At 40.8% G+C, this 19,886-nt stretch overlaps 1 protein-coding gene and 1 long non-coding RNA gene across 2 annotated transcripts; one reads left to right on the top strand and one right to left on the bottom strand.

Annotated features, from left to right (window-relative positions):
- Positions 1-3,516: 3,516 nt before the first annotated feature.
- LOC110508366 (calcium-binding mitochondrial carrier protein SCaMC-1) lies at positions 3,517-13,855 on the bottom strand. The gene is made up of 10 exons (XM_021588842.2): positions 13,340-13,855; positions 11,939-12,065; positions 11,212-11,299; positions 10,876-10,987; positions 10,056-10,214; positions 9,722-9,874; positions 7,656-7,763; positions 6,553-6,720; positions 6,088-6,238; positions 3,517-5,561 (listed from the first exon to the last, which is right to left on the bottom strand). Exons 1-10 carry the CDS (start codon positions 13,520-13,522, stop codon positions 5,380-5,382), a joined length of 1,431 nt encoding a protein of 476 aa, XP_021444517.2. The 5' UTR covers positions 13,523-13,855; the 3' UTR covers positions 3,517-5,379.
- Positions 13,856-15,500: 1,645 nt separating this feature from the next.
- LOC118944868 lies at positions 15,501-16,646 on the top strand. Its single transcript, XR_005040264.1, has 3 exons — positions 15,501-15,631; positions 15,731-15,770; positions 16,003-16,646. It is a non-coding gene; the product is annotated as an uncharacterized LOC118944868 (long non-coding RNA).
- Positions 16,647-19,886: the final 3,240 nt, after the last annotated feature.

Here is a 19,886-nt window from a genome sequence, read left to right as displayed (position 1 = left end):
CAAAATGGCAAAAGGCATTGTTAATCTATTGATTGTATGGACGTGTTGAATAAAATAATCAACTATGGATGGCATCATCAGCATGTAAAAGATATCGCTAGATACCTTCTCTGACTTTTGTTCTTAACTTTCAGATACTCTTGATTATCAGCAGTTATGTACTGTAAGAAGAAATGTCTTTAGTTAGAGAATGCGTATATCAAGTATAAGGATTCTGGAAGAATAACATGTACATTATCTTCTCCAGAATCACCAATAATGCAGACCTAAATGGATCTCATTAGTTACTTCAAGTCAAATCAAACCAATCAAACTTTATTTGTCACATGCGCAGAATACAACAAGTAGACCTTACCGTGAAATGCAGAATACAACAAGTAGAACTTACCGTGAAATGCAGAATACAACAAGTAGACCTTACCGTGAAATGCAGAATACAACAAGTAGACCTTACCGTGAAATGCAGAATACAACAAGTAGACCTTACCGTGAAATGCAGAATACAACAAGTAGACCTTACCGTGAAATGCAGAATACAACAAGTAGACCTTACCGTGAAATGCAGAATACAACAAGTAGACCTTACCGTGAAATGCAGAATACAACAAGTAGACCTTACCGTGAAATGCAGAATACAACAAGTAGACCTTACCGTGAAATGCAGAATACAACAAGTAGACCTTACCGTGAAATGCAGAATACAACAAGTAGACCTTACCGTGAAATGCAGAATACAACAAGTAGAACTTACCGTGAAATGCAGAATACAACAAGTAGACCTTACCGTGAAATGCAGAATACAACAAGTAGACCTTACCGTGAAATGCAGAATACAACAAGTAGACCTTACCGTGAAATGCAGAATACAACAAGTAGACCTTACCGTGAAATGCTGACAAGCCCTTTACACCAATAGTGCAGTTCAAGAAGAGTTTGGAAAATATTTACCAAATAAACTCCAGTAAAAAATAATTAAATGTAACACAATAAAATAACACTAACGAGGCTATATACAGGGGGTACCGGTGCCGAGTCAGTGTACTGGGGTACAGGTTAGTCGAGGTAATTTGTACATATAGGATATAGGTAGGGGTGAAGTGATTATCCTTATGTGTTAAATGTATAGTTCATTTCCTCCATATTATGGTTGATGGCGCATTTAGAAAGGTCTTACAATTTTCTTAACTTCGGTCCTGCTGCTTGGTCGATAGACAGCTTTCTTAGGGTCATCCTTCAAATCCTCTAGTACCCATTTCAATTCTTTCACCCAGGGTTTCTCCTATACAAATAGCGAGAGACAGATTACAAATATAGTACATTCTTGAAAGCTCAGTAAACATGATGAACAACAATTTACCATATTCAGTAGTACGCTGAGCTCTATAGCGAACAGTTATCTATGAATAAACGTTTTTGTGGCACTGTGTTTAATTTCAAAAACATTTGTTAGTTCATCGCGTTCGATCGATTACGACATCAACATCGATTTGCTTCAATCTGTAAACTTGTTGGCTTCGGTGAAAATGTTATCGAAGTCATTCGCATGTTTTACAACAATATAAAAGAGTTATGTGTTACTAAACCTTAATACATCAAAAGATTCCGTATCAACAGAAGTGTACAACAGGGATGCCATTTGTATTCATTTTGGTTGTGGAACTTCTTTCTCTAGATATTCTGAATAATGCAAATCTGTATGGCTTAGCCATTTTAAACAAAGAAATCTAAATTTCCCAACTGGCTGATACTCTTTTTTTAAGAAACAAAGACCAGGTCGCCCATGCCCTTAATGCTATCACTGCATCAGGATTAAAACTGAACGTTTCTAAATGTGAAATCTTATGTTTATATGACTGATGATAAAGAAATAGAAAACATTTCTGTAAAGGACTGTGTTAAATATTTAGGAATACATCTGTCAAAAAAAAGCACTTAGTCAGACTGTCTCGTTTCGTGTACCCCTCATTATCGTTATTTGTAAGTCCCTCTGGTTGTAAAGAGATCAACAAGACCTTTCTTGACTTCATCTGGAAAAATAAGTCTCACAAACTAAAATAGTCAGTCCTCTCTAATAAAAGAGCTGAAGGCGGTCTGGAAGTGTTGGTTGGATTTGGTTGAAAACTGGTTGAAAATATGTTTGATTAGTACCGATTCAATATGGTATTTAATTCCAAATAATGTGTTTAATAAGTGACATTTTTACTGAAATGTAATTATATTCCTGAATGATTAACCACTAAATTGGCTAGGTTTCACCAACAAGCTTTAATGGCCTGGAAAATATTTCCTGAACAATTTTTCCCCACGTAAAGCTCTTTTGTGGAATAATTCAGACATAACTGTAAGGAATAAGTCATTGTTCTACCCCAGCTGGCATGTGAGGAATATTGACTTTGTTCTTGATGTTTTTGACATCAGAGGTAATATTCTTACATATGAAGAATTTATAACATTGAATGAATTTCCAATACCTTTCAGAGTTTATTGCTGTGATCAAAGCCATTCCCAGTGGTTTAACTACACTAATGAAAACTAATCTTAGCTTTGGGAATGATTACAGAGCTTATCCAGAACTGAGATTGGAAGGTGTGGGCTTACTTGAGAAATCTAGTTGTAATAAATATATAAGACAAATTCTTAATTCACAAAACCAACTTACACCGAGAGGAAAATCTTTATGGAACGTGCTTATTCCTGACATTGTCTAGAAAAAGCTTGGTTATTGTATACCAAACAAATTTAAGGAAGTGCACTTTAAAATTCTACACAAGATATATCCATGTAAATTATGTTGTCCAAATTTGTGGCTATTACCTGCGTTTTCTGTGAAAAAGGTGAGGATCTGACTCGTTCTTTGAACGTAAATGTGTGTCCGAATTCTGTGAAAACCTTGCAGAATACTTATTTACCATTATGAACACTACCCATGTTTTTGACATGAAGGATATAATATGTTACTATTGCAATGATAACAAGACCATTGAAATGATTGAATTTTTAAAAATTATTGTTGCCAAATACTTTATAAACAAACACAAATTCCAGAATTCTATACCAAAATTACACATGTTTTTGATTGAATTCTCTTAAGACATTATCCCTATTGAATAACAGCTTCCTTAATCATGACATTTTCTCAGGGTCAATACAATTGCACTAGAATAGTTATTTGTATTATTTTATTGATATTTTTTGTATGTTTGAGTATTTTCTTGTTAATACCCGTGTTTTGTTTTGTTTGACATGTTTAATGTAAGTTGTTGATTTTTGTATTATGAATAATATATATATATATTTAAAGGTACACAGTAAATTGATTGGATAGGTTTTTGGATGTCCGCACAGGGATGACGATGATCTAGAGTTGATTGACACAGATCAATTAAATCATTCGCGGAATAAGCATTCACAAACGTGCACTGCAAGACCTCTAGATGCGACATGCACACAGCATTGACAATTTGGAGTTGGCTTTGCACTGGGTGTGCACTATTCATTTAAATTAAATTGAAAACATTCCATTGTGAATTTTTATTTATACGTGGACAACCATCTGTAAACATTTGTTTCGACCCATAACACATGCATTGCTTTTCTTTCAGTCTAAGCTTTGTGAGGACATTCATACAACTCTCACAATGTCAATTCATTCAGGCATAGTAGACCTATTACATATTCAAACATAATTAAGACATAAGACATTGATGCAACATAACAACCATTGGCCTCAAGTAGTAAAAATCTTTAGTGGGTGCATGGCATGCATATGGAGTGTGTGTGTAGGGGGGGATCCTGAAGCGATTCTGAATTGGAAACCAGTATTGACAGTAGACAACCTACTTAAATTTCAGTCAAGCTTAGCAAAAAAAGAGGCAGCATCTTTTAAGACTTCCCCCTCAGCTCCAGTAATGATTCATAGACAATATTTGCATGCAAGCTTTTGTAACGATGAATATTTTTGCTTGAGATTCAGCTTAATGGTCAACAACAGGGTAGGCATTGTATTTCAAGAATAGCACAAAGGAAAAAAAGACATGTTTGTAAATCATCTGTTAAAACACGTGAAAACATTGCATTAAAACAGCAGTTGTAAATGACACTAACCTGTACAAATAAATATAACCAACCAAATAAGATAGAAACATATGATATTGAACTGAGGGTAAGGCACACTTATAAATACTGTAGTATTACTATAGTTAAAAAACTATAGTATGTACTGCAGTGTTCTGTGGACATGACTGTACTATTTACTATAGTGTTTTATGCATATATTACTAATATACTATAGTTATTCAAATATTATAATATATTTCTACAGAATTCACTACAGAATTCTACAGTAAGTACTACACATGAATGAGGAATACCACACTGTGTAGTATAGTATTCTACAGTATACTACCAAATTATATATTAAGTAATACCCTGATCGAGGGATACTACCGTGTGTAGTATAGTATTCTACAGTATACTACAGTTTACTTAGCCTGGGTACCAGCCTTTTTGGCTAACATTCCACTCCTCGACAGGTCGACATGGAGAAAAGCTGTCCACGACGAAGTTGCATGGTACAAAGAAAATCTCTGCCGTGCCGCAGAGGACAAGCGGCAACTTCGAAAGGAGAGACTTCCCATCAAGAACGCCCACCTGCCACCACCACTCACCCTGGCCCATACCGCATCAAAATATGTGGCTCCCGGATCGGCCTCTTCAGCCATCTGAAGACCCACAAGCAGGACCCACCAGGAGGACAATCATACTCAACCCGGAGTGCTCGTTGATGATGGGTACCAGTCTATTTAGCTAACATTCCACTCCTTGTAGCCTACTCCATGTCATATTCCAAAGAGACGGGTCTTTCTTCATTCTTTAAATATATCTTATGACACGGAGTACAGGTAGTGGAACGTTAGCTAAATTGACTGGTACCCAGACTACAATTTACCACAGAATTCTATAGCAAACTGTAGTAGTGTGGGATTCTCTAAAATGTGCGCATGGAGCGTCTAATATTACAGTGGAACAAAAATAGTTTGGACAAAGCTCTTGAACCTCGTTCACAGTGTTCACCTGAAGACATCGATACCTCGTCCTCTATGTTTTAAGGTCCATAATGCAGTTCTTAACGGGTATATTGCACCATATTGGAATTTCACCTGGAGTTAAAGAGAAGAGCATCCTTTTTGGAGAGTCTACTGCTATGGCCTATCTCAGACCCAACCTTGATTTCATGGTTCTCCTCGTAAGGCCCAGTACACAGAGTGATCACAAGATGGCAACGTTTGGTTGTCATAAAAGTCTGTGCGGATCACTAAGTTCCAACTAAACTGTCCAAAAAGACCTAAAGACTTAACATCCTGTATGACTGTCCCTGCATCATTTGGAGATCCCCAGGCCGGTCTTCATGTACTCGTAGACCACATAGCTGAGGCTCACAGCAGGAATCACTTTCATGAAGTTGGGCAGGATACCCCGGTACAGTCCAAAGAAACCCTCGTTAGCCATGATCCCCTTCATCAGTCCAGTCATGGTGGACTTGTCCGACGCTTCCAGAGTTGCTGAGAGAGACAGTAAATGAACAAAAGGATGCAGAAGGAAAGAAAAGGTTACACAGCCTACATATCAGGACAAATCAGTAGCAGCCTACATATCAGGACATACACTGTCTGTAGCAGCCTACATATCAGGACATACACTGTCTGTAGCAGCCTACATATCAGGACATACACTGTCTGTAGCAGCCTACATATCAGGACATACACTGTCTGTAGCAGCCTACATATCAGGACATACACTGTCTGTAGCAGCCTACATATCAGGACATACACTGTCTGTAGCAGCCTACATATCAGGACATACACTGTCTGTAGCAGCCTACATATCAGGACATACACTGTCTGTAGCAGCCTACATATCAGGACATACACTGTCTGTAGCAGCCTACATATCAGGACATACACTGTCTGTAGCAGCTGGATCCATTCGTCAAAGATTTCTTTCTGTGCTGCTGGAGAGATGATTTGGAATGTTTTTCGGCTTCAATAAATAAAGAATATCTCATCTAGTTGCAGATGTATTTATTACCTTGTGCCTGCATGCGTGTGCGAAGCAGGGCGAGGGGGTAACTGGCCAGCTGGCCACAGGTGCTGGAGATGGTGCCACAGCCCAACAGCACCAAGATGCCAGGGTTGGCTGTGTCTTTGGCATAGCGGGACAACCATGCATTCTTCAGGCTCTAGGGTGCACAAAGAGAGGGTGGGGTAAGGGACAAGGGAAGTATCATCATTTAGGGGATGTGACTGGCGCCAAAGAGAATCGGTGTTCAGACAGTGGTCACATTAACGTGGTCAGCCTTCTCTCATTTAGAATAACACAACCGTTCGATGAACACAATTCAGTGGATTCAATCTTGAGTCCTGAAAAACGTCCAACATTATGGAATTCTCCGTTTTCAGTAATGCACGTCAGTGAACTGTAAATCATTGCAGTACTACAATGTGGAATGAGAAACAGCATTGACTCTATGATAGAAATCGTCAGCCTGCATACCTCGTAAACAGCTAGGTCGATGCCAGCATAGGGAATGATGCCTATCATGTTGGGAGTGTAGCCTTTATAGAAGGCTTTGATGCCCTCTTTCCTCAGAATCTTCTTGGCACAGTCAAACATTCCATTATACTGGCCAGTTTTCCCCAGAGTCAGTCTGGTCTTCATCACCTAAAAGGAGAAAGAAGACAATGGAGAGATGATGCTCAGCTATATAGAATTAATAAGTACTGATAGTTTATGAGAGGTAGTGGAAATGCTGTCATAATGTGTGCTGATCCTACAGATTGCAATCTTTCAATGAGAAACTGATTTTTATTCGATCAGTTCAGGGTGTTTGCCAAATATTTACATTAAAATACACTACCGATCAAAAGTTTTACTCATTCAAGGGTTTTTCTTAACTGACTATTTTCTACATTGTAGAATAATAGTGAAGACATCAAAACTATTAAATAACATCATGTAGTAACCAAACAAAGTGTTAAACAAATCAAAGTATATTTTATATTTGAGATTCTTCAAATAGCCACCCTTTGCCTTGATGACAGCTTTGCACACTGCATAATAATGACTGTATGAATGAAAATGCACAATGTAATCATGTCAACGTGTGTCAAATACAGTATGAAAGTTGAAAACACTATGTTAAAAGCACTGTGTGTGAGTTTCCCTTGCCAAAAACAAAGAGCTGTGAATGGATCAGTGGTTCACCAATCAGGGCCTTGATTGACTCGGCAAAAGTAACAAGGTGTGACGTGTAATGGAAGAAAACGAAGATTCTTTGGGACCATCAGGTGACGTCCTGACAACTGTTACACAGAAATGTTCCTGCAACGTTCCCATGAAACGTTTGTATGTTCGGTTACACTAACGTTTAAGTTGAAACTTTTAGGTTCAAAATGTACCCGAGAAATATATTTTCAGGGACATATTTCTTCCTGAGATAAAGTGTTTCTTATGTTAAATTAATTGTATACCACCTGCTAACGTGAATGCAGTTGACTGATTCATGTTGCTGTACTATGGGATTGCTACTTCATCAAATTAATTCCATGGATCTGACAGTGACGGAGACACTCGGTAACAGTGGGTGGTCCTCTCACCTCCATGGGGTAGATGGATGACTGGGCGGTGGCTCCTGCCAGAGAGCCAGCCATGAACCTCTGGTGGGTCTGGACCTTCCCTCCCTCTGGTGTCAGCAGCTTCTTATACTGATGGGGGAGAGAGTTGAGATACACCATGAGGATAACACAGAGATACTATTAGAACCCCTCTCTTTCTCCCTCTGTAAACAACAGCCGTAGACTAGCAGTGAAAGGTAGATATGTACATACATGTAGGGATAAAGTGACTAGGCAACAGGAAAGACCATAACCGTAACAGTAACAGCAGCATATGTGATGAGTCAAAAGAGTGAGTGCAAAAAAGACAAATGTGGATAGTCCAGGTTGGTTAACTATGTAGCAGTCTTATGGCTCGGATGTAGAAACTGTTCAGGGTCCTGTTGGTTCCAGATTTGGTGCATCGGTGGCTGGAGTCTTTGAACATTTTAAGGGCCTTCCTCTGACACCACCTGGTATAGAGGTCCTTGATGGCAGTGAGCCTGGCCCCGGTGATGTACTGGGCCATACGCACTACCCTCTGCTGTTTCTTGCGGTTGGTGGCCGAGCAGTTACCATACCAGTCAGGATGCTCTCAATGGTGCAGCTGTAGAATTTGTTGAGGATCTGAGGGCCCAGGACAAATATTTTCAGCCTCCTGAGGGAGAAGAGGCATTGTTGTGCCCTCTTCATGACTGTGTTGGAATGTGTGTGTATGGACCATGATACTCGTTAATGATGTGGACACCGAGGAACTTGAAGCTCCCGACCTGCCCCACTACAGCCTCATCGATGTGGATGGGGGTGTGCTCGGCCCTCCGTTTCCTGTAGTCCACGATCAGCTCTTTTGTCTTGCTGACAGGTCTCTGACCTCCCTGTAGGCTGTCTCATCGTTGTCAGTGATCAGGCCTACCACCTTCATGTCGTCTGCAAACTTAATTGTGGTGTTGGAGTGGTGCGCGAACAGGGAGTACAGGAGGAGACTAAGCACACACCATTGCGGGGCCCCGTGTTGAGGGTCAGCGCGGCGGATGTGTTGTTGCCTACCCTCACCACCAGGGCCGGCCCGTCAGGAAGGGTTCATACAGACAATAACAAGTCAAATTCGAGGACTTTCAAGTACTAATATTTATTTTCAAGGAACATCCATTTCTAATAGTTCATATTATGCAATTGTTACTAATCGCCACCAGATGGCAGTATAGCACCACAACCTCATGAAAAGAAAATAAACATAATATTCATCACTACCTTACAAGTTCTACTCAATAATACACTGTTTCACTATATACATGAGTGGTAAGTCAGTACTGATGATTTTGTCATTTGAGTAGTGATGAGCAGAGTTCTGGGACATGCCTACTGGAGAAGGGCGGGAGGGCTGTATGAGGAAAACAGCACGTAAACGGCCACCAGAACAGCAGGACCACAGCTGCCGCTTGATAAAGTGGAATATTGCGGGCGCCCTGGGAATTTTAGCTATCGATGTCACGTTTGGCCGCGCCTAATCAGTCAGATCTGTACCTGCCTGGCTGAGTGGCAGTGTGGGTGGAATGAGCGAGCTCGCCTGGCAACCACAGCACGAAACACGAGAGGAAATCAAATTTGGTAGTCTGCCTGGAAAATAGTTTGCAAAACCAATACATTTTTCTATAATTTTTCATAAACATATTTGATCATTATCTGTTCTCCCCTCATTTTAATTCAAGTACTTTCAAGTGTCAACTTGAGAAAATGTCTGTTTTTCAAGGTATACCAGTACTTGAATTTCAGTGCCAAACTCAGGTACTTTAACCTACTCTTGAGGGTCCATAGTTTAGTGATGAGCTTGGAAGGCACTGTGCTGTTGACCGCTGCGCTGTAGTCAATGAACAGCATTCTCACATACTGTAGGTGTTCATTTTCCCTGTCTGTCTTCCCCTCTCTGTCCCATTTCCTATTCCCGCCATCATTGTACTATTTACTTCCTGTTCTAAATGTCGCGCTGTAACTTCCTCTATAGGTCTCTCTCTCCTCCTGCTTCTCCCCCTCCGTCCATCAAACTAAAAACAGAAGAAACGGTGTCCAACCTGTTCGTAGGCCATGAACTTGATAGCAGTCTCAGGGGCTATTTTTAACACGTTGACCCCGTTCCCTCGCCATAATGAGGCCACGCCCCCTTCCTTAATCATCTGCTTGAATCCTCCCAGCAGGGTGACCCGGTTGGACTTGGAGGAGTGGACCTGAAACACAACCACAGGGGTTGGAGAATACACCATTTTGATGAAATGTTTGCATTCGTTGTACTGTAGTCTTTTTTCACAAGGTATGATGTTAGGAATAAGGGTTGTGGTTAAATCATACCTGTAGTTATAAAGCATTGTATTCCCATCCTCTTTAGTAACAACCCTTCCAGTACTCAACCTGCATGAAGACCTTCACCCTGTCCAGGGGGGCGGTGCCTGTGCGAGAGACCGCCCCAGCCATCGCCCCGGCCGCCAGCTGTTTCCACCAGCCACCAGAGGTCTTCTCCTCCTCTGTGAACTCATCAGGGATGGCAATGCTCTCACCTATGTCCAGCACCTAGTGAGTGAAAGAAGAATGACGTTATATTGTCCTTATGCCCATCAACCACCACCAAGAGTTTTGAACGTTTATCATAGCATTGTGCACTCAAGCATACATCGGGAAAAATATTTGAAAACTTGTGCAGTGGTGATCCATATCCCTGATCAATAGCCCCCGTGCACTGCAGCCTTTTATACTGTTGCAACTTCATCAGTCAGGCCTGTAAGATCAACTGCATGCTATTTGTAAGTAGCACATGTGGTCAACAAAACTTGCTGTAGAGAAACACACACTACCACCTACCCTACCAACAGGCCTATTCTCACACACTACCACCTACCCTACCAACTGGCCTGACTGATAAAGTTGTACAATGCTGAGAGAGGAACGTCTTGTCCAGACCTGCTATCTCACCAGTTGTGGCTTGAGAAATTGCAGCAACACCAGCCTAGCATGTAGTGTCTCAGCAAAAAGTTTATAAAAGGGACTCGCTATCTCCCAGAAACAGAATTTGTAAGATGATCTGGACTGGAGATAAACCATGCACTGGAGATGAACATTTTGTTGAAAGAAAGTCAATAAGATAGGAGTTTCTCCACAATATTGCTTGTACACATCTTGTTTTTCAAGGGGTGTGTGGGTGCAGGTGTGAATCCGGACTGGGTAACCCACTCACCGAGGAGTGTTTCCAGTAGCGTATGATCTCGTTCAGGTTATGGGCAGGATTGAACAGGAAGTGATCCCTCCACTCGTTCCAGTCCACCATCATGGTGCCATCAATGTCCATGCTGCACAAACAGGATATGAGGTCACAGAGCAGATAGTAACAGTACTAGCCTGGTTACCATTCTACTTCTGCTTTAGCCAACTTGACCATTTTTGTTCCAATCCAGCACTAATTTAACTCATCAAGGGTTTGATGATTAGTTGATAAGTGGAATAGACTAAAATGCTTATAGTTTGTAAGAAATGACATGGCTAATGAAGGGACACTTAGCTTATGAGGACAAACCTTTGTAGGATGGTCTGGGCCTCTTCCTTGGTTATGTCCATGCCCAGCTCTTCAAGGGACTGCTTGATCTCAGAGGCATCGATGTGCCCTGGAGGAAATGATAGAAACATTTCAAGGGTTTTGTTTAAGTACATGCTCTAGTTCACAAGTATATGTTCATAAGTATAATGCATGTTCTATCATGCCTTGTTGTTGTAACAGTGATGTTACATTGTTGTAAGAATCATGTGCAGTCATTCTGACAGAGACAGGTCTCAGCACAACAAGATCACAGTCTCACTTCAGATTTCAACAATAGTCCAGGGGGGGTGGATGAACATCTATGGGTGAAGTGAAAGTAGGTCAAAGGTGAAGGTTGTAAAAACAGAACAAATTGAGGGTTAATCATAAAAAACTTGAGGATTAAGTTTAGGCATAAATTTCGCCTGGTTAAGGTTTGGGATAAGGTTAAAACAGAACCGTGACCCTTCCTGTATCCCCATTCACAACGCCCTAGCAAACTGGGAGCCAGATAGTAATACATGCTCACGCTGCCCCTAGTGGACGGTATTGAACGCATCTCCCGGCATCCTAGGGTCCTGGACAAATGTCAAATACTGAAGTCTAGCTGTAGTGATCTCGCTGCTCATCAAGTACTGTACTTCCTAAACATTGTGTCACCAGTGATCCCCCCCCCCCCCCCAGATCACCCGTGCCTTGTGGAGAAGGATATGATGTGGCAACCTACCATCGTTGTTTTTGTCCAAGCTCTTGAACGTCAGGCGCAGTTTCTTCTCGTGTTCTTTCAGGTATTTGTTGAACTCATTGAAGTCAAGCCCTCCATCTTTGTTTTCGTCACCAGACGATACAATTTTCTGCACAAACACAAAGGAGAGGATTAGTCTATTTGCCTCACTGTTGGAAGTTGAACCGCTGAAGCAGAACTTTGTACATTGGCAAGGTTACTCACACACAACTACGAGTCATAGGCATCACATAGGCTGCCTCGCTAATTCATGCAGTTGCATATTGACTCACACAGGAACAGTATAGCTTTTCAATGCTATCATTAAATGGTAGGCTAATGTTATAGCGATACTGTGTAACCATAAGAGCATGTTGTGCACATTAATGAATATTGCATAATGACTGGAGATGGTGGCCAAGTCAATGGGGCAGGTATCTCCACTCTAGTGGTGCTAGTAACAACACAAACCAATATCTGTGTTCATTCCCTGATACTGGAGATGATGGCCAAGTCAATGGGGCAGGTATCTCCACTCTAGCAGTGCTAGTAACAACACAAATCAATATCTGTTTTCATTCCCTGATACTGGGGATGAGTCATTTGTAGATGTCATATTGATGATGAAACCTGTGTCCCACTGGACAATCTGTGATCGCTACATTCATTTTTGTACTTTTAAATTCATGATACATACTCATTGATTCTTGAAGAAAATGACTTATAAAAACCTCGTGAGATTAGTTCAACTGTCTAATCCCATCAGAACCCAAAACATAAGCTTGATTTACTTGAGTTATTTCATTGTAAACAAATACTGTATAGCCTCAAAACATGGTTAAAACAAGGCAACACTAAACATGTCGTCCTCCAAGAATGATGCAGCGCCCCCCTTGGGCCAATCAGTGTTATTTTGTAAATGCCACATCTCAATAGCATTCACCCAAGTTTCGTCAAAACCGGGCTAATACATCAAATGTTGTACTAACATATGGCTGGAGACAGATCTAGTCCCCCTCCCCCTTTTTATATTACATTTATCCAGCCTCATCCCTCAGCTGTTTACCAAAACAGTGGTGGGGTGCCCGCTTTGTTGTTTGAGTCGCAGATTGCCCCTTTAAACCAGCCCTGCCCTGATAACACCAGACACTAACACGGTTACTACGGAGTTATCGCTCCAGAATGTGACAGGGAGAAACTAGTTAGTCGGCAAAAGTTGAGTATTTCGTTTATATAAAGTAGTAGGTTGTTTTATTTACAGGGAAATGCCCACAAATGGGCCAATAGGCTAAGTGAATGAGAATGGCATTATGTCTAGGTCTGTGTTGCGTATATTTGCTACACATACTGTATGTCCCAATCCCAAATCCTTCACGTCGGGAAACCGCATGGCTCTACTTTTACCTGCGCTGCACCTCTGCGGAATGACATGCCCATTGCGGTTAGGCCCGCTCTCAATTCAGCAACATCGACCTTCCCATCCTTGTTGGTGTCCAGTTTATCGAATAGGTCTTGGTATGACCTTTCACTATCGGGATCCCAGCATCGGGATTCTGTTAGAACAAGTCCTTTTATAACATTATACATTGTTGCTGTTGGCAAAGAGGCTACCGATAGCAAAAGCCCAATGTTTTTCAGAAAGTTGAATGCATAGTGCTCAGTCAATACGGAACCGCGGGTTGAGAAAAGGGTCGCTTGTCGTAATCCGTCGCAAATTCGCAATTATCTCCGTGGTCGACAAGGTACATACCGGTACACGAAATTTGAGACGACGATCTGACACAGCTTCATATCTCCTACAAATACTGCTGCATATCAGTAAATAACCTGAAACGCACTTCTCGGGATTACTGCAGTCAAATTGAGGGTGCGCGGTATAAGGAAGGACGCACCAGTATTCTGCCAGCAGCACAAATCATGACTCCACGTTTGTATGGTAATTTCGAAACCTTTTTTAAAAAAGCCCGATATTCAAACCACTGCAATGGGAAGAATTCATTCAAAAAGTGTATATATTTTTTCATCATTGGCCACTAGTATTGTGCCAACAAGAAAAGGCAATAAGTAATTTATGAAAATAAAGACCAAAAATGAAAAAAAAACGAAACTACAGTGTAGGCCGGGTCTCTGCTAACCAAATATGGTTTGTTTTTGAGGGAGACTCAGCAAGATCTCTACCAAGATTATTATAGTTTTGTGATTTAATTTGTTTTTATTTCACTTTTCGATTTTTATTTGAAATTTGACTTAGTTTCAGTTAGTTTTCAGATTTGATTTACTCGTTTTTATTTAGTTTCAGTTTGATAACATTTCTATTTAGTTGTCATATTATTTAGTTTCAGTTGAAGTTTTAGTTTTAGGGGGAGAAAGTAGCCTATACGTGGGAGGGTAGGAGCCTTGCTATGTGTTGCCATCTGATGCACATTCAAATGTCATAAATTAACACTGCAGAGCCCTCCCTGTCCTCTGCCGTGTCTTGATTGTATTACTGTTGATGATATCCTGAAATGTGAATGTACACCCTGGCCCATCTACTGTTGCCAGCCCCAATTTGGACATGCTTTAACCACCTGACAAAGTCCTAAAGCAATGGGACTCCCTAAATCTTTCTCAGATTATTACCAATCCCAGTTCACAGCCAGCCAGCTTCTGTGTGTGTGCACGCGTTTCTGTTCAACCAAACAAGATTCTCTGCTTTATTTTTAAGAAGACTGGGTTCCAGAGAAGTGGTTGTTCAATTTCTCAAGTATGATGACAGCTGTCCACAGACAGAATACTGTCTCCACGAACACTTGGGATTCAGGAGCACAAACCAGATCTAGTGCCACAGGGCACAGCTTTAGATAAAAAGCCATCATTGTCTGACAGAATTGGAGAGGTGACTGTAAACATGCCCCCCTTTCCTTCTTCCAGGTATTTCCACTGCTCACGCTGGGCACTTAAAGATGCAATATGTAACTTTTTGGGCGACCCGAAATTTTAGTTATAGATATGTAATTCTCAATAAAAGCAAGTTTAAGAAGCAGTAAATCTGTTCTATGTGCGCTATTTCTATGCTTCCCATTGTTAAGTTTTGCATCTTTTACTGCTGGTTTTGTACACCAGCTTCAAACAGCTGAAAATACAATATTTTTGGTTATAGAAAATATATTTCACAGTGGGTTAGCTGGTACAATAAGGGGTATTCAAATCTTAACCTACGAGGTTCGGCGCCTGCTGGTTTTCTTTTCTACCTGATAATTAATTGCACACACCTGTTGTCCCAGGTCTAAATCAGTCCCTAATTAGAGGGGAACAATGAAACAACGCAGTGGTACTGTCATACCCTGGCCATAGAGAACCATTGTTTCTCTATGGTATAGTAAGTCAGGGCATGACTTGGGGGGGATTTAGTATATGTATGTCTATGTTGTATTCTAGTTTATTATTTCTATGTTGGTATTCTAGTTTTCATATTTCTAGGTTGGTGTGCTTGATATGGTTCCCAATTACAGGCAGCTGGCTATCGTTGTCTCTAATTGGGGATCATTTTTAAGTAGCATTTTTTCTACCTGTGTTTCATGGGATATTGTTTTGACTAGTGTATGTTACACCTCTTTGTTATGGGTTGTTGTTTTGTGCGGTTCTAATAAATAAAATGTGGAAACCATATCGCGCTGCAGCTTGGTCCGATCATTATTCCAGGGAACGTGACAGGTACTGGCTTTGAGATCCAGAGTTGAGTTTGAGGGCTCTACACTATACGTGCTTGTTTTGTCACACAAACTGAAATTAGGCTAACTATTCTAGTTTGAGCAACCAGAAAATGGTGGAGTGATTTCTGCACAGTGCACCCGTAAGATGGCGCCGACAGACAGAACCTCTGCTTCTAGCTGCTAAGCCACTTTGTAGTACTTTGTTTTTTTTGTGTTCTTTCTTACGTCAAAAGTTATATTTCTTAATTCTTTAGATTTGTGTGTATTGTTTTTAATTGTTACATATTAGTGCACAAGCATTTTGCTACACCTGCAATAACATTTGCTAAATATGTGTGACCAATAACATTTGATTTGATAATGCCCTGCCAGGTTGACCCTCCGGCTGGACAGTGACCCCTGACACAATCCTCGATAGGAAGACACATGTCTGAAGCACTGTGGCCAAGATGCTTGCTGGATTCATCATGCTGGCATCTTCCTGGTGGCCTGTTGGCTCCACGGCTGAACTCTGATTAACTAAAGTGCAAAAGTCTCTGTTTCTCTCATCATTGGCTTCATATCTGTTGAGCGAAGTGCCAGACACATCAAGCATTCTGCTACAGGGGTTGGATCGACGTTGGCTACCAGAGGATTCAGTATGCATGCAAAGCGCTCACGCTGTGATTTCAGGAGGACCTGTGCCAACTGTCTTGCAACAGTAGTTGACTGCAAGTTCTAGCTTGACCCAGTCACGCTCTGTGCTTGACCTTAGATTTCTTGGCTGTTAGCTAGTGATAGATAGTGATAGTGATGCACCAGTTAGGCCAATTTGATACATCGACATCTACTTGCAGCATTTACCCTTCTAGATTCAGAAGCTTAAACACCATTAGAAAAGTTTAGAATAAAAAAAATCTAAACATAATTTATGATGGTTTATTTTATTTTGTTTTTCAGTCAAAGATAATAGTTTCAGTGTAGTTTTAGTTTTTCAAAAAAAGGAACTGTGTCGTACTTATCCAGCAACACTTCGTTCTCCACCCCCCCCCCCACCCCCCCCCCCCCCCCCCCCCCCCCCCCCCCCCCATAGCCCCCAAAGCAATACACTGTACAATATTATACATGGGGAACATATTGGCTCGTAGGGGTGGGAAATACTCCGTAGCGTCTCTACTAACCAAATATGGTTTGTTTTGGAGGGGGACTTTGTCGCATGGCCTGCTGCTGGCTTTTCACTCTGTCCCCTCCATAGTCCCCAATAAAATACACTGTAATATACTGGCATGCATATATTATTGTAGAGAACTTTTCTATCTGTTTGAAATATTACTTGGTTCAACTATTCGTTATTTACCCTGGCTATCAATGGCTTTCTTGCACCGACTGCATTAACTTTGGATGTGGAGGAGATCATTGGGTAAGACTTTTGCAGGTAGCATTTCCTTCACAAAAGATTGTCACACACATAGCGGTTTTGAAGCCTCTGTTGAAGCAATGGTTGTGTAGCCTGTCCTGTTTCACTGCATTTTTTTTACTTACGGAAAAGTGGTGATTCCTAAAAATGATTGTACGAAAGGGATTTTTTTTCCTTTACTTTTGCTGCAAATAAGCCTTCCCAGTTATGTCTTAAAATTCCTGACACCTCTTTGTGAATGGACTTTTTCCCATTCATTAACACTGACTTACTTGCAGTTTCCTGCCTAAATTGCTTAAAAGTTGTTTCAGCTGACAAAACACACTGGAGTGTTCTTGACCTTGCTTATTTGAATTATAGGCTATTTATCTACTTCATCCACAGAATCATTACACTCAAGTGTTTCCGTGCTTATCAATGGTCCTACATCTATGTTTTTGATTACCGTCTGTTTATCTCAGTCATCTTCACAATAATTTGCAGTGTGTACTGGTTCCTTCCCAGTTAACCTACTATCTGACATGTATTGCATTGGGGGTTATGGAGGGGGTGGAGAACGAAGTGTTGCTGGATATGTATGATACAATCCCCCTCCAAACCTGCACATATTTGGTTAGTAGAGACAACTGGGTATTTTACATCCCACTTTAGCTGAGACCGGTATTTACAGTTGAAGTCAGAAGTTTACATACACCTTAGCCATACATTTAAACTCAGTTTTTCACAATTCCTGACATTTAATCCTAGTAAGAATTCCCTGTCTCAGATCAGTTAGGATCACCACTTTATTTTAAGAATGGGAAATGTCAGAATAATAGTAGAGAGAATGTATTTATTTCAGCTTTTATTTCTTTCATCACATTCCCAGTGGGTCAGAAGTTTACATACACTCAATTAGTATTTGGTAGCATTGCCTTTAAATTGGGTCAAACATTTCGGATAGCCTTCCACAAGCTTCCCACAATGAGTTGGGTGAATTTTGGCCCATTCCTCCTGACAGAGCTGGTGTAACTGAGTCAGGTTTGTAGGCTGTAAGTTATGTCGATATAGGACTTGTTTTACTGTGGATATAGATACTTTTGTATCTATATCTTCCAGCATCTTCACAGGGTCCTTTGTTGTTGTTCTGGGATTGATCTGCACTTTTGCCACCAAAGTACGTTCATCTCTAGGAGACAGAACACGTCTCCTTCCTGAGCGGTATGACGGCTGCTTGGTTCCATGGTGTTTATACTTGCGTACTATTGTTTGTACAGATGAACGTGGTACCTTCAGGCATTTGGAAATTGTTCCCAATGATGAACCAGACTTGTGGTCTACAATATTTTCTGAGGTCTTGGCTGATTTCTTTTCATTTTCCCATGATGTCAAGCAAAGAGGCACTGAGTTTGAAGGTAGGCCTTGAAATACATCCACAGGTACACCTCCAATTGACTCAAATGATGTCAATTTGCCTATCAGAAGCTTCTAAAGCCATTACATCATTTTCTGGAATTTTCCAAGCTGTTTAAAGGCACAGTCAACTTAGTGTACGTAAACTTCTGACCCACTGGAATTGTGATACAGTGAGTTATAAGTGAAATAATCTGTCTGTAAACAATTGTTGAAAATGCACAAAGTAGATATCCTAACCATCTTTCCAAAACTATAGTTTGTTAACAAGAAATGTGTGGAGTGGTTGAAAAACAAGTTTTAAAGACTCCAACCTATGTGTATGTAAACTTCCGACTTCAACTGTAAGTGCTCTCTCTACAAGCCAATATGTATCCCATGTTAAGTTTATTACAGTGTATTGCATCGGGGGCTATGGAGGGGGCAGAGTGAAAAGCCAGCAGCAGGCCGTATGACACAGTCCTCCCCCAAAATCTAACCGTATTTGGTTAGTAGAGACCCAACTGAGTATTTCCCACCCCAGTTGATACGAGACAGGTTTTTTCTCTACAAACCAATACGTATCCCATATACAGTGTATTGCATTGCAGTGAATGGAGTGGGCGGAATAAGGACCCACCAGCACTGTGAATTAAACCCCTTGCCCAGCACAAGAGACCAATTTACATCATGACTCTATTTAGAGTAATTCCAATAACATATATTTGTATTTTATTAAAAGTGTACTTTAAATATCGCCTACACATTGGCTTTCAACATACCAGTAAAATACATAAAATTATACATTTATTTGTTAAAAGGTGGTAGCAATGCTGTGAAAAAACTTGGTACTGCACTAGATTTCTAAATTCCCAATTTAGCGTATCTTTGCAGGGAGACTGTTATTTTGAAATAAAATGTAGTCGCGATCGTGCTACCAGCATAACATCCTGCTGCTTGGAGAACGGTAATGTAGAAGACACGCAAATGGTGAGGGTTGGCACATCGCTTTATGTAGTGAGAGCCCCTGGCTGTGCAGTGCAATAAGTAGGCTAATAACCTGTCAACGTTAATAACGTGTTTTATAACTAAGGTGGCCTTTACAATAGCTTGCACTGTGCATGATGCGGTTGTTAGGGGCGTTGGCTTGGTGGTCTGTAATGAGCAGAGACTTTTTATTTTAAAACATGTAGGTGTCAAATTTCGAGCTGCCTTTCACGCTTTGAAAATATTGCTCACTAGGTGGCGTTTTATGCTTGGATCGCCTTAGATAGACGGAAGATGGAACCTCCAATGACAGAACATGGATTCACTGTAGTAGATAGTCTGTAGGCTTTGAAATGGATAGGCTAATGAAGTAGATATTTGTTTTGTCATTTTACGTCATTATTTACAATGACTTTACATTGTTCTTCCGGACTAATTGTACACTCTATTTTCTGTGATTTGGACCCACAATCCACATAACCCTCAAAAAGAGTGGGCCAAC

The sequence above is a fragment of the Oncorhynchus mykiss genome, chromosome 28 (genome assembly GCF_013265735.2).
Source record: "Oncorhynchus mykiss isolate Arlee chromosome 28, USDA_OmykA_1.1, whole genome shotgun sequence".
Classification (NCBI taxonomy): domain Eukaryota; kingdom Metazoa; phylum Chordata; class Actinopteri; order Salmoniformes; family Salmonidae; genus Oncorhynchus; species Oncorhynchus mykiss.
Note: the sequence above shows the minus strand (reverse complement) of the source record. Positions and strands in the feature narration are given on the sequence as shown.

What these genes read in the sequence shown, in the direction of transcription:
- LOC110508366 (XM_021588842.2), bottom strand. Translation starts at nt 13,522, where the DNA reads ATGTATAATGTTATAAAAGGACTTGTTCTAACAGAATCCCGATGCTGG. An exon ending in TCCGCAGAGGTGCAGCGCAG is followed by an intron (nt 12,066 to 13,339) that starts GTAAAAGTAGAG and finishes GTGTTTGTGCAG; the next exon opens with AAAATTGTATCGTCTGGTGA. An exon ending in GCCCAGACCATCCTACAAAG is followed by an intron (nt 10,988 to 11,211) that starts GTTTGTCCTCAT and finishes CTGTTTGTGCAG; the next exon opens with CATGGACATTGATGGCACCA.